This window comes from Epinephelus fuscoguttatus, linkage group LG23 (assembly GCF_011397635.1).
Source record: "Epinephelus fuscoguttatus linkage group LG23, E.fuscoguttatus.final_Chr_v1".
NCBI classification, from domain to species: Eukaryota; Metazoa; Chordata; class Actinopteri; order Perciformes; family Serranidae; genus Epinephelus; species Epinephelus fuscoguttatus.
In genome coordinates, this window is record NC_064774.1 from 23,792,645 (window position 1) to 23,809,575 (window position 16,931).

The 16,931-nt window shown below is 40.1% G+C and overlaps 1 protein-coding gene across 1 annotated transcript in view; it reads right to left on the minus strand.

Annotated features, from left to right (window-relative positions):
• Window positions 1-16,931, minus strand: part of LOC125883561 (collagen alpha-1(XXV) chain) — a 191,514-nt gene that overhangs the window by 15,986 nt on the left and 158,597 nt on the right. Inside the window, exons 15-26 of the mRNA XM_049567941.1 lie at window positions 14,357-14,389; window positions 12,333-12,368; window positions 10,335-10,379; window positions 7,980-8,042; window positions 6,721-6,789; window positions 5,898-5,942; window positions 5,336-5,380; window positions 3,743-3,820; window positions 3,334-3,357; window positions 657-701; window positions 424-468; window positions 64-144 (exon numbers count right to left, since the gene is read on the minus strand). Coding sequence (XP_049423898.1) covers window positions 64-144; window positions 424-468; window positions 657-701; window positions 3,334-3,357; window positions 3,743-3,820; window positions 5,336-5,380; window positions 5,898-5,942; window positions 6,721-6,789; window positions 7,980-8,042; window positions 10,335-10,379; window positions 12,333-12,368; window positions 14,357-14,389 — 609 coding nt within the window. The remainder of the gene's footprint in view (window positions 1-63; window positions 145-423; window positions 469-656; window positions 702-3,333; window positions 3,358-3,742; window positions 3,821-5,335; window positions 5,381-5,897; window positions 5,943-6,720; window positions 6,790-7,979; window positions 8,043-10,334; window positions 10,380-12,332; window positions 12,369-14,356; window positions 14,390-16,931) is intronic.

The window sequence follows — 16,931 nt, forward strand, 5'->3', positions numbered from 1 at the left end:
CTAATAATCTAATAATAAAACTTGAACTTAGGAAACAGTTTGAAAATATGTGTAGATTCTTACAGGTAGGCCAGGTAAACCAGTTGTTCCTTTATCCCCTGAAGCTCCAGGCATCCCCATGTCTCCTTTGGAACCTTTGTAGCCCTGAGAGGGGAGGGCAAAATGTAAACATAGAAATAAAAAGGAACTACTGTGTTTTAATTATTCACCCTGTGGATATTTATGCAAATATATTTTGTATAAGGCAGTACAAACAAAGATGTATAAAAGGTCCTAAGTCTCTCTTAGCTCTGCTCATTCATCTGAGATAATCCTCAGGTAATACCCTAATCAATATAAAGTAATTTCAGTGAAGGTCTTTGCTATTTATAAACCAAATCAAAATTTAAATCGTTGATAAATGATTATATAAAATGAACTCACTCTTTCACCGTCGAGTCCAGGGAGACCAGGCATACCGCGATCGCCCTGGGAGAGGACAAAAAGACGAGCACAGTGCAAATGCAGATGTTACCTGTTTGATTTTGCACTTGTAGGATGGTATGTTGAGAGTCTGTTCCTTAAATAAAGAAGTGCTAGTCGACATGAGTTTTGCACATGTTATGAAAACATTAGACATTGTAGGTGGGGTTACTAAAGCAGAAGAACATGTTTACCTTCTTCCCGTCAGGCCCCATCGGCCCAGGAGGTCCAGGAGGACCCTGATCAGAAACAGAGACACGGGAGGTGCTTAAATTAGTCTCCGAATCAGCTGAGGGAATAATGCTTCATTGGGGTTGCTCATGTCAATATCAACTTATTGTTTGAAAACAAAGAACTGCATTTCATCAGTGGAACTGACCATCACAATGAAATGACTTGGAAACAGCACAAAACAAGTTAGAAATCAGTTATAAACTATGATGCTCAACTCAAAGACACATGCCAAAGTCAAAAACATGTTAGCTACAACAGACGTATCAATAAATATCATTAACAGATGTGAGCGTTTTTCATGATCATGAACCATTCATTCAATTCCATTTGAGTTTGAAGCAATATTTCTTTGGGGGATGATGGAAGATATTCATGCTGTGTATCACACCTATGATTCCACCTGAATGCTGCAATCAGAGAGGAAGCTTCATTGTTTGTTTTAGTAAACAATAATGATTTTAAGAAAATTTCAGTTCTGTATGTGTGATGCTGGACATACTAAGTTGCTACCATGCTAACCAACATAATGCTCATAATGCTTTGGGTTTATTGATCTGGAATACAAACTTTAGTGCCACATATACAGAGTAAGGCCCAAAGAAGTGAAGAATTTGTAAACTATGTCCACTTTGAACAATTTATATCACAGTATTTTAAATGTGTGCAGTTTTTTGCATTAAGATTAAATCATATACTTATTTACACTTAGCTTCCATTGCTGAAACACTAAAACAACATAAAACAAATAAAAATGTGTTTTTAAACAAGGATGATTCTTTAGAAAAGTTTGAGTTTATGATGCCTGATGCTAAACATACTAATTGTATAGCATGCTAACCAACATAACATGTTTATCACTGTGGAATACAAAATTTAGTGCCACATTTAAAGAGTAAGGCACAGTGAAGTGAGAATTGTTACACTTAAGCCCACTTTTAACAATTTATATTGCAGTATTTTAAATGTGTGCAATTTTGTGCAGTACTTAGCGTCTGTAGCTTAAATGCTAGAATGATTGTGTGATGCTAAACATGCTAATTCTGTCCCATGCTAACCAACATAATCCTTTTTAAGTTGTGTTTTTATGGACAAGACAGTTTCAGTTCAGTGTTTGTGATGCTAAACATGCTAATTCTGTCCCATGCTAACCAACATAATCCTGTTAAAGTTGAGTTTTTATGGACAAGACAGTTAGAGTTCATTGTTTGTGATGCTAAACATGCTAAGTCTGCCCCATGCTAACCAACATAATCCTATTAAAGTTGTGTTTTTATGAACAGGACAGTTTCAGTTCAGTGTTTTTGATGCTAAACATGCTAATTCCACACTATGCAAACTAGCAGTGGGGGAAAAAAATCTATACAGCATAGTGTCACGATATTTTGCGTGGTAATATTTTGTCGATACACAGGCAGCAAGTATTGATTTTTAATTATATAAATTATTAATATTGCAAATACATATTAAGCTTTTAATAGCCTATTAGAATAATAAAATCAATTGCTTTTCCAGTCCACTAGATACATTTTGCTGCAAAAAAATGAAGTGAAAAAAACAGACTGAAAACTTATTAGATGAAACAGATGTTGACAAATAATTGCAGTATATCGTAGTATGTAATATTGCAATAATCAGCAAATCGTAAAATGTTTAAAATTGCAAAAACAATGTATCAAGACTGAGCTTAAGTGTCGTTATGTCATGGGGCCTTTGGTGATTCTCACCCCTAATGCTAGCCAACATAAGACATTATGTTGCTATAATAGTAAGAAGTAAGGCACAAATTATGTGTCACTTGTTTTCCCAATTTTTTCCTAAAACTCAGTTGATGTTGAACATTTTTTATTTGTCATTTACAATGTTTTTGCATGGAAGATAAATTGCTATATTTATTTTTCTTATCTTATATAATTAAATGTAATAATTGAATGCTGACAGGGAAATCAGTGAAACGTACAAAAAGCAGATGCTAGGCATTAACACCTGCCAGCACACTTTCTCTGTGATGTCTCCTTTTTCTAACCTGGAATACCTCCCTGGCTGTGTTGAAACCTAATGACGCATAAATTGAACACAATAATTTAGAATTATGCAAGTAAAAAACTGACACAATGACGGCTTTAAAACTAGATTTTGAACAGAGACCCTCTTCAAGACAGGGCCAAACTTCAGATCTCCTATCAGTCTGTGTTATTCTTGGTGCATATTCCCAAACAAGTGTTCAATTAAATGAACACAAAGCAGGGCCTTGGAGTTTTGGGACCAGTTCTGACTGCTTGGCAATCTAGCCTTAACTATAATTACAACTGCTATGTGCTTGGAATGATTTTGACCAAAAGCGGACTGTGTGACTTTTGGGAAACGCTTTTTCAAACATTTTCTCATGATGTTGTTTTAAAGGATGTTTTACTGACATTCAGGGAGACAACCAGCAACTCAGGCAGCCTGTGGGGTCGATCACACGAAAGCAAATCGCAGTGCTGAATACTGTTTCATTCACTGTTATGCAAACATGTTGCTGGGTAAGGGAGCACAAATACAACAAGGCAGTGCAAACCAGGGTTGGGCCCATGCGAGGACAGAGATGAATAACTTATGGAGGTGACACAATACAAAGAATACACAGAGCCTAATTACCGTCACTGTAATAGTGGTAATCTTCTGCAGTGGGCCAAAGGTGTGGCAATGGGGAGGAGGTGAGAGATAAGATTGCAGAAGTCATACAGGAAAGAAAACCTTTGTGTCAGCACATTTGGCACAGATATACCCTCAAAATTAGTTATTTATTAAACAGATGTTAGCCTGTTTATCTGTACATACCCTCAATAGTGTTAATTTAAGGGCATTGCACTTTAACAAATGCTTTTTCTCATGAACCACAGACATAGAAATTTGAAAATGTGAGGAAGGTCTATCATGCTTAAAAGATGACTGAGGTCTAGGTCATGATAACATAACAGAAACACCATCACTCTCGCAGTTATTTATCTATTTGAAGCAACAATGATAACATAAATGAGCTAATTTATATAACAACTTTTCTGACCTGTAAAGCCTCCTGAATGTTTCCATTGTAGTCGATGATTTCAGTGGCTCCTTGGTCTCCTTTCTGCCCAGGGGGCCCCTGCATATTGTTGACATTGAGAAACACATTTAAACACATTTTCTTTCACGCTGCATACCCAATTTATACATAACATCAGAGACATTTAAGACCAGGATCAAAAACTGCTGAGGTTTAACTGCTGCCCTCTGGTGGTAATAAATGTGTAGTGTAGTACAGTGGTTCTCAAATGGGGTGCCACGGCGATGCCAATCCAGGTATGCCATTGGATTAGGTGATAACCAATCATTATGATTGAAATATTCAACTGAGCCTACACAAAAAGTTATGAATTAATAGTGTGGGACACATCAAATTATCTTACATGATCTTACATTAAATGGATGAGTTATTGGCACTTTGATGTCATTTTAAAATGTTCAAAATAAGTTCTTGAATAATTACGTAAATGAATTTTTCACGAGTAGTAGTTGTTTGCCAATTCTTGTTTGATATCAGTAGATCAACTAAGCAAGGAAATTTGTGACTGGTAGATTATTTCTTTGTTGTAACAATGGTTCTTGGCAATAAATCTTATACAATTGGAAAGCCTGTTTATTTCCCTTTTAAATGGTGCCACATTTGTAAAGAGCATGCATTTGTGGGATGAGCAGCAGAGCTGAGTATGTGGGTTGCGCCCATGAAAAATTTTCCAAATCGTCTCTGCCAATACCAAACAGCTTTTTTTTTTTTTGCTGTTGACTCTTGTTTGGTGTTGGACTCATTGCTGAACATAACGTTCCTCCACAGTTTCAGTGCAAACGGGCCTGATGGTGAAAGGTAGTCATGGCAGGCCTCTTGGCAGCCCCATGAGATTGGAGATTGGCTGCGTGCAGTCTATTCTGGATTGTCTGGGCAGAGAGCCATTGGCCATATCGTCCTGCAAACCTTGACCGCAACTCTGTAGAAGACTGCCTACAGTTCCCTTGAGCTGACAGGATGAGGAAACGGTATTCTTGGGGTGCCGTCTTCTTGGGACACATACTTCGTGGCCTGTCTCTGACATCCTCCGTTATATGGAAGTTGGCCTTCAGTTTGCAGATGGTACTAGGGCTCACTCCAAATAATGCTGCAACTTGGATTTGGGGAACACCAGCAAATTTTTCATGGACGCAACCCACATACTCAGCTCTGCTGCTCATCCCACAAATGCATGTTCCTTACAAATGTGGCACCATTTAAAAGGGGATTAAACAGGCTTTCCAATGGTATAAGATTTATTGCCAAGCAACATTGTTACAACAAAGAAATCTACCAAAAACAAATTTCCTTACTTTTTGTGCTTAGTTTGAGAAACAAACATTAATGTCATATTAAGAGTGATAACACGTCATAGAGGCTAGTGCGCACAGATATAAATACAGGTGTGCCTTGAAGTTTTGGCTCGCCCTTTGGTGTGCCATGGGCACACCACTGGTGTAGTATGTCATGGTAAAAAAAAAAAAAGTTTTTAACGTTAATCGGCATGCAACACATTGAAATCAATCAATAAAGGGGAGAATAACGGCATCTATCTTCTTTAAATTACTTGCTTACCTTCGGTCCAATAGACCCCAAGTCTCCTTTATCTCCAGTCTCCCCCTAATGTGAAGACAAACAAAAAAGATCAATGAATTGTCGCTGCTATTATTATTACATTATTCTTCATGGAAAAATGTGCGGCACATGTTTTGAAATTATATATCACATCAACCCCATTATTATTGTACAACAAGTTATAGTATTTTGAGTCACAACATAGTATGGAACATTACACTGCTGTGTGGGACTTTTCATCATGTGTATTGTTTTCAGAACCTTGGTGCAATTAAAATGTCTTTTTTATATACATACTTTAGCATTGCGGAGACTTGGTACAAAAACAAGTGCAACAACACTAATAAATATGATAGCCATATTAATATTACTGCTACGATAACTAACACAACCTCCCCCGGCATTGAATTCCACTCCAAGTCTGCAGCTAGAGAGGTATTAGAGGAACTAAAACAACATTGAATGGTGCAAATCTTTATTACCTGCAAAATCGAATTAGAAGACTATCTAATTAAAGCGCTGTGTTCACCAAATTTAAAGAAAACACATCTGCCATCCTCACCTTTGACCCTTTGGCACCGGGTATACCAGCCTCTCCTTGTGAACCCTGTCACGAGGAAGAAAACACAGACGACGTAAAGAGTCATGGTTTGAGGGAGACTATAAAAAAAGCACACACTAAGTACTTGAGATATAAACATGAAATCGAAAAACATAAAACAAACTCTCTTTATGAGCTCAATCCAAATTTATCATAAAAAATGCAATGCATTTTAAATGCATATTTCACAAAGGAAATATCATCAGCCTCTTTTACTCCTCTCAAGAGAGCAACGCAGTCAGCCTCACTGACATAACCAGCTTTTAATATGCCACAACTGCCAGGCGATGGAGGGAGTGTTTATTTGAACTCTGGCATTGATAAAGGAGGTCTCACTCTGGGGGTTTCTAATAGGATGTGAAACAGATCCGTGTGTTGTCCAAGTTTAGACTGGAGCTGAAGATACCTGCTGGGTCAGTGCCAGACATAAACAATGGTAAACTCATTTATATTTGGTTTACTTTAAGTCGACTCCAGGGAAAGTCCTGCACTTATTACAGGCTGTAATGGTTTAGCCAGCTCTCTTTGTTCACACAACTGAATATTTGATTAATCGAATCAGCCCTCGCTTTGGGAATGCGTTCTAGTTTTATCGTTTGAAACTCTTTTTGACTCCATAGTGTGCTTAAATCAGTGAAGCTCTAGATGGCAGCAAAAATCTATGAATAAAATGGGTGAAAAGAGTTGTGAACAAGCAGGATGCTTTAAAATAAATACCACTGAATGATCTTCTTTTCCCACAAAATTTGTGCCATTTGTCTTTGCACATGTGCAGGTGACTGACCTTTGGTCCAATAGGTCCAAGGTCTCCTCTTTCACCCTTTCCTGGTGGCCCGTGGTCGCCTCTCTCACCCTGCAGAGACAAAAGAACAAACTACTCAAAAACAAGTCACCTCTTTCCACCTGCATCTTGTATTTGTCACAGAGAAGGGCTGACCTGAGGCCAGTTTCCTTTAATTGTAATCAGAGGAGCTGTGATGCATCCTCTGAACATCAGGCATGGTCTTCAATTTCCTTAATGTTATGCAGTATTGACATGACTGAGGAATCAACTATAAGAGCTCCCCGCCTTTCTTGGGAGTTTGCTTACTCAACAGATTTACATGGTGAATCGTAGATGTATATGCTGAGTCAGCGCAATCAGCTTCCTGCTCGATTGTGACCTTTGACGAGGTGTTATTTTTGAGAAAAATAAAAACAAAATATACATCTGCATCAAGCTGTCTTTGTCTTGAATTTGAATATTTAAATAAAAATGTAAATCTTCTGCTGTATGGTGGTGTGCATTTTCTCTCAACATGAAGTGACTTAAGACGGCCACTAGAAGGGGGTGTGGTGTAACTCAGAGACCATCCTTGCTCGATTACTTATTTCTGATACTTCAAACCAAGTGGGACACAACATTATTCAGCAGTGTTGAGTCAATTAATGTTTCTCTTCGAGTAACTGCTTGCCAATGATAACTTGCAGACTTTTAGTTTATAACAAAAAAACCCAACAACTTTAGCAGCACCCTCTGAAAAACTGGGTAAAACCCAAGTTGTCTGAAACCTGTGAGCAGCCCTGAACACAAGGAAAAACTATCAGGGATGCTCCTCCTCTTCAGCTTTACCCTGACATTTGATTAAGCAACGGAGATATGCCAGATGACAACGCAAGGCTCATATATCTCGATTATCAATGCACTGCAGCCTGATGCAAAAGGACAACAGGAACATTAATTCTAGTGTGTCTGGATTATCACCGCTGGCTCCACAGTGTGATAATGTCACAACTCACGGGGAGCTGTGAGGATTAGCTCGTTCTGACCACTTCCAAGTGACATTTTGAGGAAACAAAGGCTTCATCACCTCTGTAAAGTGACACTCATCGATAATGAGCCCGTAAATCTGGAGGGATTACTGATTTCCATGACGATCGCACTGACAGGACGTGATGAAAAGCTGTCAGATTTGTTGCAACTCATTGTCATTGACTTGAAATATGCACTGTGGCACTCTCACATTGTGATAAACAAGATAATTACTGAGGAAAGTCACCCACCTTAGTTCCTGGGAGTCCTGGAAGCCCTGGCTCTCCCTGGGGACCGAGGAATCCAGGCTCACCCTGTAAAAAAACAAAATCAGCAAATATTATTTATTTTTCCACAGGGCATTTTTGGTGTAGCTCTACCTCCACTCGCTGCTAATGAGCGCTAAACACATACACAAGATGCATGGCCAAACATATTCAAAATGACAGGCATGCGCGTACTGCACGCAAACACACACTCAGGGACACATGCATAAATCACACACACGGACACAAAATATCAGTGGCGTGTTAATTTCTCCCCTGGTTTCACATACTGAACATTAATGACTCCTCTTATGAGCCTTAACAGACGTTACGACTGACCTTGTTAGAAACTCATCAGAGCACATGAAGCGATCGGCTTAAGTGTGTGCAAAAACCAGGTTCTCTGCCACTTATGAAGAAGCTTGAACATTTTTGCACTTGGACTTTCACTTACGAGGAGCGAGCTTCCAGTACGAGGTGTGATGCTGATTTGATTTACATCACATTTGATTGTGAAATAACTTAACTGCTCGACCATCTGCGACCCACCTACTGTAGTTTGGGCCCTCTGCAAGCCTTTGGAGAGGTAATGGACACTTGCCTCTCAACCTTTTAAACTTTGATCGGATAAACAGCCAAGAATGCGGAGCAGAACAAAGTGCAAGCCGAGCTCAGAACCCAAGAGTGCTACGTTAGCAAAAATATTGTTAGAATCCATCAAGCATTCAGGCCTTAAGTAAAAACAGGAGTATATAAAATGTAAAATGAAAGGGCTTTTTTTTTTACAAGGCCAGCACATTACAAGCACACGAAAAGAGGAAAACAAAACCAAAACAGCAACAAGCATCATCTCATCATGCCCGTGTGAGCATTCCTTGCATTCACGTTATATTTCAAGCTAATGATCCTGAGAAACCTTGAAGTGGTTGCTGTTCTTTAAGTATCAGATGACAATGAAATATGTCCCTCTTGTTTTACCATCTGCTGTAGTTTTTTTTATGATACAGTAAACAAGCGAGCACTTTCACTAAAACAAAAAAGCCTAATTTGATACATTCTAAATTAATAAATAAAAATCAAACTTCCTCTCCAGATTAGACACATTTTGCAGGGAGTCTCTTGATGCCACTTCCAGGAAATGGACTGAAGTTGTTGCCAGGGATGCAATGTCATCATCAATTAAAGGTATAGTATGCAGGATTTTCTTAAAAAACTATGTATAGACTCGGTGTAGCTGTGTGTTTATCTGCAGAGGCTCCACCCTCTGACTGTATTTTCTGTTTTGTTTTTTGGATGTTACTGGGTGTGTAGCGACTAGACAATGACAACAGCGAGCCATAAGTAGCACGCATCCAAGAGAAAGCTACAAAAATCGTGGACACAGCATCAAAAAAGACGCAAATATAGCAAGTAAAACGATAAGCAGACAAAGGTCGTTCCAAAACGAGAGTGCATCTGGGGTTGACTTGCACTTTCGCTGGCGAGCACTGAAGGAGAAGATGGAGATGAAGGGCGACGCGCAGTTGGCCTGTTTAGCTTTAGTTGGCCTGTTTAGCTTTAGTTAGCTTAGTTAGCTTAATCAAGTATTGGCTTTTTTCATTAAAACAAATGTAACATAACCAGTCGAGGTTGCGTGCTGCGGATTCGCTGGCCAGCCATTGCGTCGAACCTCAAACTCCTTGGAGTAAAAGGTCAGCTGTGCAAAAGAGCCATCAAAAACATCTTCGAGGCCACTGAAAGAGCTTCACAATGGCTGTGGATCTGGAGGGGGGATCCGTGGAGTAGTGGGCCACTTGGACACAAGTCGGGGTCGCACTGGCGAGGATGTCTGAAGATTAAAGACCTGAAACACCCCGTGACCGCGGGTTCATCACTGAGGATGTGTCCAAGTAGCACCAGTAGGTGTATTCTAGAACTAACATTCCTACAGTAGCTTGCAGTGTACTTATAAGCAATAAACCAACAATTCCTGCATAGTATACCTTTAATAGACCTCTACACCTTTTTTAATAGACCTAAACCTTTTTTTCTTCGAGCACTTTCAGATGAAAAGCATCGACCAATTGGCCTCGTCAGTTTGTCTGAGCTCCTTACTTTTCACTGCGGTGAATGTACAGGTGTTACTGTGAGTCTGCACTGGAGCAGATGGAACCTTGCAGTCTCGCTACCAATCCCACACAGCAGGAAAAGCAAGATTATGAGACCTGAACGTGTCATGCACGAAGCATGACGATAGGCCAGCTGAGATTTGCGCCGAACTCTTGCTACAGACGGGCTGAAGAGGATGGACAGGGACAACACCGAGGGAATGACTGGGGATGAAAACAGCGAAGAATTTACCTTTATCCCTGGGAGTCCAGGCAGCCCTGGAAGTCCTGGCTCTCCCTACACAGGAAGAGTGTGACATGTTACAGCCAAGCCAAGCTAAGCTGAGTCAAGCCTCATTTGTAGGCTCTTTGGGGTTCTATTAGCTCTACACCGTATTTTCTATTTGTGTTTTCTCTGGCTATCAAGCTGCTGTAATTCTGAAAAGTGGCCTGCCGTCAGTAAGTGTATGTTGACTGTCGTTTACTTGCGGTAAGCACTAGCAGAAGGTACTGCACATGCACTTTCAAACCAACTCATGCAGCCATGGCTTGACAGCGTGATTAGTGCTTGTTATAACACTCAACCCTCCACAAAGTGCAATGGAGTTTCATTTTTTATGCTTTTATTGGTTTGGGCAGGTGTGAAAAGTTCTGGTTTCTGGAAGGAAAAACCGTCAGATACTTTGGATTAAAGTTGCAAAAGCTGTTTGAGAGAGCTGCCGTGGCTTCAAGGTCGTTAGAGTTTGGCAGTGCTGGAAGCCAGGAGTTGGCCCATTCCTCCGTTACCAAGGTCGGGTCATTGTCAAGTTGAGAACTCCAAACTCCCATTATATGCAAGTTTGAGTAACGCAGAGTCATTTGATTAAACTGTGGAAAAATCAGAGGTCAAGTCTCTTGTGAGGCGTCTGCGAGACTTTCAAAACAAAATGTCTGACTCTGGATAGTTTAACGCTCTATTAAGACCATTGTATTTATGGCATGAGAAAAGAAATGATTAGCGGCGCAGGAGAATGATCAACTGTAATGTCACTCGGGATCAGAGAGAGGCCTGTAAATTTCCATTGTGGCTAATGAAAGCATTGTAAAACTAATGAATAAAAGTCTTTCTTGTGGACTGCTACTTCACCAACACTTGAATGCCTTCCAGTGGTAATATTTAACGGGGGACAACAACTCAATCCCATGATGGCCGTTTTGATGAGAAATACAATTTGTAAGTGTGTCAGCACAAGCAGAAGGGCTGTAAAATGAGAGATAAGATAAAGCAGTCAAAAAATTAGTTAGGCCACGAATGTTGTCGTTGCAGCAGAGCAGAAAAAAAAGACACTTGCCCTTCTGTCTGTCTGGAACCAGTTTGTCCAAACAGAGAAAAGAGAGGGGGAATTAATGGGGCGCAGCACTTGGGATTAAAAAGTGTAATTAGATGGAGCGCTGGTGCAATCTTGGCAGCAGTCTGGTCAAGGGACGAGTAATGGCTTTTATTTTGCAGGAAAATAGCTCCTTTTCTGCTGCATGCTTGTTTTATTAGTTTCTCATCAGCAACTGTTTCTCTAACAAAATTCCTCTGATTTCCTTGGAAAGTGTGCCAAACACGAGAGTAAAAACTGGCTGAGAGAGAGGTCTAACAAATATGGCTTAAACCACAAAAACTTGTGTAGATGGACTGATGCAAAGCAAAGTACTGGAATTACCTGGTGGTTTTAGATTCTGTCAAGTACAGGTCACGATAAAATGCAACAGAAAAGATTTAGTATGTCCAGAAGTGTTAGTATGATACCTGGGACCTTGCGCTGGCTCAAAACAAGTATCACGCCAAAGTAAATGTAAAATGAGTCGGAGCACTGTGATGCACCAAAGTTGAAGTGTCAGGCTCTGCTCAGTGAGCCCCCCCATGTACAACCATCCTTGTTACACTTTAAACAGTGAGGTTCAACCAAGTTTGGAATGCTCCTATCCAAACTACTGTATCTGCCAGCATCTGTGTATACACAGTGATGAAAAATAAAGACATATGTTCAGCCAGATACAGAAAGCTGAGAATTTTCTATCACTTCATACTTGAATATTTTACTCCCACAGTCACTTATTAATAGAAACACCTATTAAAATCAACAAACAATATATATTCAACAAAATACAGCTTATGTGGTTAAAACTATACTATGATTAACGTTAATGCTACGTCTGTTTATTGATGTGCTACTATCTATCTGCTGCGCATCAAAGAGCAATAGAAAAGTGCAATTATTACCTTTAGTCCACTTCGTCCAGGCTCTCCAGGTTCACCCTGTAAAACATGCGAAGAGTTTTATTTTCAGCTGCTTCATTTCTGGATTGTGTGAACCTGCTATTTGTAAATCCACACACTTTCGCTTTTGGTGTGCGGCATGGCTGCAAACCGCATCATGGTATTCTGTGCCTTGGTTATTCGTAGGACAATTTATGTGAAACAGTTGACGTCCTGGGACGCAAGACAAAGTTTTTTCTCACAATAAAGTGAAATATTATCTCTTATCTTCTCTTAAATCAATTATTAAGTTTGTGTGTTAGGTCGTTCCTAAGTTCTTTGCTAGCTACTTCCAGTTGATGATCAAGCTAAACGTTAGCTTAACCTTTAGCTACTTCAGATTGATGATCAAGCTAAATGTTAGCTTAACCTAACTGATGTTATTTGGGCTAATATTTAAGGCTGTATCCTATATTGAGGTTTTTGGAGGGAACTTTACATCATTATTAAAGCGCATTTTGATCCAATATCAGATCATATACAGTAATGTCATATTACTTTTTTACATCTCACTCCAAGTAGGTCATATGTTAGTTAGCTAACGTTAGTTTTGGAGTTGGTCCAGTTAGCTTGGTAAGCAGTTTGTTACACATGGAAGTTACTCTGTGTAAATATCTAGTAACCTCTTTTCTGTAGTGTGTAAGTGCCTGAAAATGAGACTTGCTGTGGTTTTGTTACCATAGAATGAGCTTTTATATCTACGTAGGGAGTGGGTCCTTATCCACGAAGTCCACCATGTTGCTACACTAGGTTAGACTGGACAAACCAAACACTGGCTCGAGAAGGGGCCATATACATTTTTGAGTTAGCCTCCATAGTTAGCAGCCCCTCCGCGATGAGTCGAACAGTGTCAGTAAAACACAGATTTTTGCGTGGAACTGCTTTATTTCGCGTTTTTACGGGCTTAAATTATCAAGTCTGTTTCTTTTGAGGAGGAGACCTCTAAGGATAACTTGGCTCCAGATAAAAATCTCCTGAACATCTGGATCTTATATAAGACAAAAGGTGAGCACAGATAAGCAGGTGTTGGGCTAGCGGTCCATCTGTGACAAGCCAAACAACATCAGAGAAACACTGATTTCTAATGTGAAACTGTTTATTCTGTGATTTTAGCAGTTTTAATCACCTGGTCTGTTTGCAGTGTTGCCAACTTAGCTGCTATATTTAGCGACTTTTCAGACCCCTCTAGCGACTCTTTTTCAAAAAAGCAACTAGCGACAAATCTAGCGACTTTTTCTGATGTTATTGAAGACTTCTGGACACGCTGCTGTGAGAGCACGTATCACTCTTATTCTTCTCAACAAGCAGCGGATGCTGCCGTGGGCTCCTCTCTCGCCTCAAAGCACTCACAGACGGCCCAGTCCTCCCTCCCAGCTGCAGTCAGAGCAGGGGATGTTAACCCCTCCACGTCCAGACTGCAAGTGAATCGCGCATGCGCGAACTGCCGCTGGCTGATCCCTACCTGGTTTACAGTCAGGGCGGGATGTAAATGTAAAATTTTCTTTGTCTAACATAAATCACTGAAAGAAGGTTCATTTGTAGTTCTAAACATATTCAAGGTGTTTTTTTTACTCAGTTTTTGTCTCTCCCACGACGTTATTCCTCTCTCCTACAGCAGTCATTACAATTACATGCATATGGACAATTATGCAAATTAGGTGATGACGTCATTTAGCGACTTCTAGCGACTTTTAGGACAGCCAATAGCTACTTTGAGGAGTTGGCAACAGTGTCTGTTTGTTTTGGAGAGGAAGAGACCTCTGCGAATAATTCATCTCCGGGTCAAAAACTCCTAACCAGGAGTTCACGCTTGGCACATGGGGCGAGACTCAGCACGTTGCAATCTGCAATCCTCACCACTAGATGCCACTAAATGCTACACATTGCTTCTTTAAAACTCCACTTGGTAAGTCTGAACCTACAAACTACACCTAATGAGGATCAAGACACTGACATTGAAAAACCTTTAGCGTTAGCTTAGCTCTCACCTTGATGCCTGCTGCTGAAGAGCCAGCATCTCCCTGAGAGGAAGATAAAGAAAACAAAAATTAGAAAGGTACAACATGGAAAACCGTCCAAAAGTGACAGGGGTTATTATAAAACTGGATGCGGTGAACATTACTGTGCAATTACAGCTTTAAAAAAAAATATGAAAGAAACCTATTTTTTCGGAACAATGCAGAACATAATTGCCCAAGTTCTGCATTGAGTTGTCTGGACGAAACTGTGTGAAATCCAATTATGAAGAGAATTGTCTGCTATTCTAAGCAGCGTTTAGATTGAATGTACCTTCTCACAAAAGTTGGAGGCAGCATTTTTATAACTACAGTGCTGGGAATCATTTCATTGTTTTTACACTGTCAGAGTGCAGCTGCATACTGGTGATGACATGAAATTTAACACTATGCAGAAGAAATCCCCAACAGTATAGGAGCTGAGGGGGTTGAGTACTAACGGCAACCATTTAAACTTTATTTTTCATTGCATCTCTTCAGGTAAGGTATTGAACTGGAAGGAGATAAAGCTACTTGTGTCACATTTTTCCAGCAAAGTCATCCAAACATGGAGAACCCAGGCCCTTTCTTATGCACTGCATTAGTTTTGCAGCATACAGTAAAAACATACATAAAACAAGGGGCCAATAAGCGTAATTATGGGCGGTTGGTGGGAAAAGGGAGTGGGGAGAAGGAGACTGGGTCTTTAGCTCTGGTGTGGACTCTGTGGTTTCACTACACATACGCCTTGTGCTCAGAAGTTGCTGAAGGAATGCCTCTCGCCCTCAGCTTTTTATGGGAGTCATTACGATGCATAGCACACAAGGCATGTTTAATTGCGGCATTTTTTTTTTTGCAGACAATAAACTGCGTTACTGTTTACAGCTGGGCTTTGTTGCATACTGAAGTGTGCCTCTATCCATATCTTAAAAGTTATCATTCCACTTTTTATACGAGCGTTTTCTTCCGTATTTTATAGAGAGAACAGAAGATCTGAGAGGATGAACTTTTACAGTTAGCTGTGTAAACAGGCTCCTCATGTTACACTATCGAAGATGAATGAAAGGCTTTCTCATGTTTTTACACAATGAAGTAAAATGCTTTTGGTCAAATACTTAAGAAACAACATGGATGACATGTTGCGGTTCGCTTAAAAATTTGAATAGAACAGGAAACTTTATACAGCGACCCATTATTTGGATTTTTTTGTGCTTTGGTTGAATTGTTTTAACAAAACAAACATCAAAGTCAGAGCTGTTTTACACCTGTTGCTTCCTGGCTGGGATGGATAGTAAGAATGCCTCACATCTGGACTTCATTGTTACGTCTTGTACAAAAAAAGAAACAACAAAAGATCTCACCTTGTTAAGTTAATAATCAAGCTAGGGACTATATGTTCCTATGATTAAGTTTTGTTCTCATTATTTATCTCAGCAGGATGAGACCATAAAGAGCTAATATTGTGGAAAATAAGACTTTACAGCACACTTTTAATCAAAAAGCCACCATGTGAAAACAAGTATCAGAGGATGCTGCACACGCAATTAACACCTCACCCCCCTGCTGCTGATCTGATAAACCCCATGTACGTTTTCTGTCATGACAGAGTGAAAACAAGTGACACCAAGCCCAAGGACCAAGTGAGAGTTTTCACTGGTTTAATCTATTCCAAGTGAAGTACTATGAGATGGAAAAAGCGGTGGAGTTGGGAGGTGAGCTGAGGTGTGGCACAGAGTGCTGAAAAGTCCCAATTGGGCCAATTACCATGGTGAGGCTACAGCCTGTGATTTAACCACAGAGCCAAGCAGGATGGAGAGCTGTCACCGCAGCTCCCCTTCATTATACGCACCCGGAACTGTCACTGCATATTAGCATTTAAAGATAATAGCAAGAAGATCTCATAATGTATTCCCTGGTAAATTGGGCCATTTTCCAGCTGTTTGCAGAGTGACAGAAAATGAGATGGGGTGGATTAATCAGTGAGCAATGAAGCTGGAGCAGAGTTGTGACAAATGTAACCAATAAATGTCACCGCAGCCCTCAAAACATGACTCCTACTTCATATTATGGCCATTAGTAGAGATGACCAAATTCAGCGGCCTCAGCTAAATATCGACCTCAGTCGCTGAGTTAGAATATATGTGAGGCGACACAGATTATGATTGGCTCCCAGGGCAGAAAGCCCTGCCAACAGTTGAAACACGGCCAGTTCACAAGAGCTTGGACCGGATCTTAGGATTCAGAAATTATACCAACCACTGTGCCACACATTGGCCACAGCCAAGAGCTCAGCCTGGAAGTTCCCAAAAACCAATTCAAGAGTTTACTTGGGTTTATTTGTTTTAAACCCTTGAAAATTTTCCTATCTCTGAGGTTTAACTTTTTCAACAAGAAGAGTCACAGTTAATTTCACACCTAGTTAAATACTTAGGCAGACTGCATCAGAGGTAAATGGTTCAGAACTAAAGCTTTTAACTGTGGTAATGATTTCTTTTAAATGAGGCCAGAGATGGACATGCAGAGACTGTTGGAAACATTTTTCTTCACAGTTGATGATGGCTTATGAAAG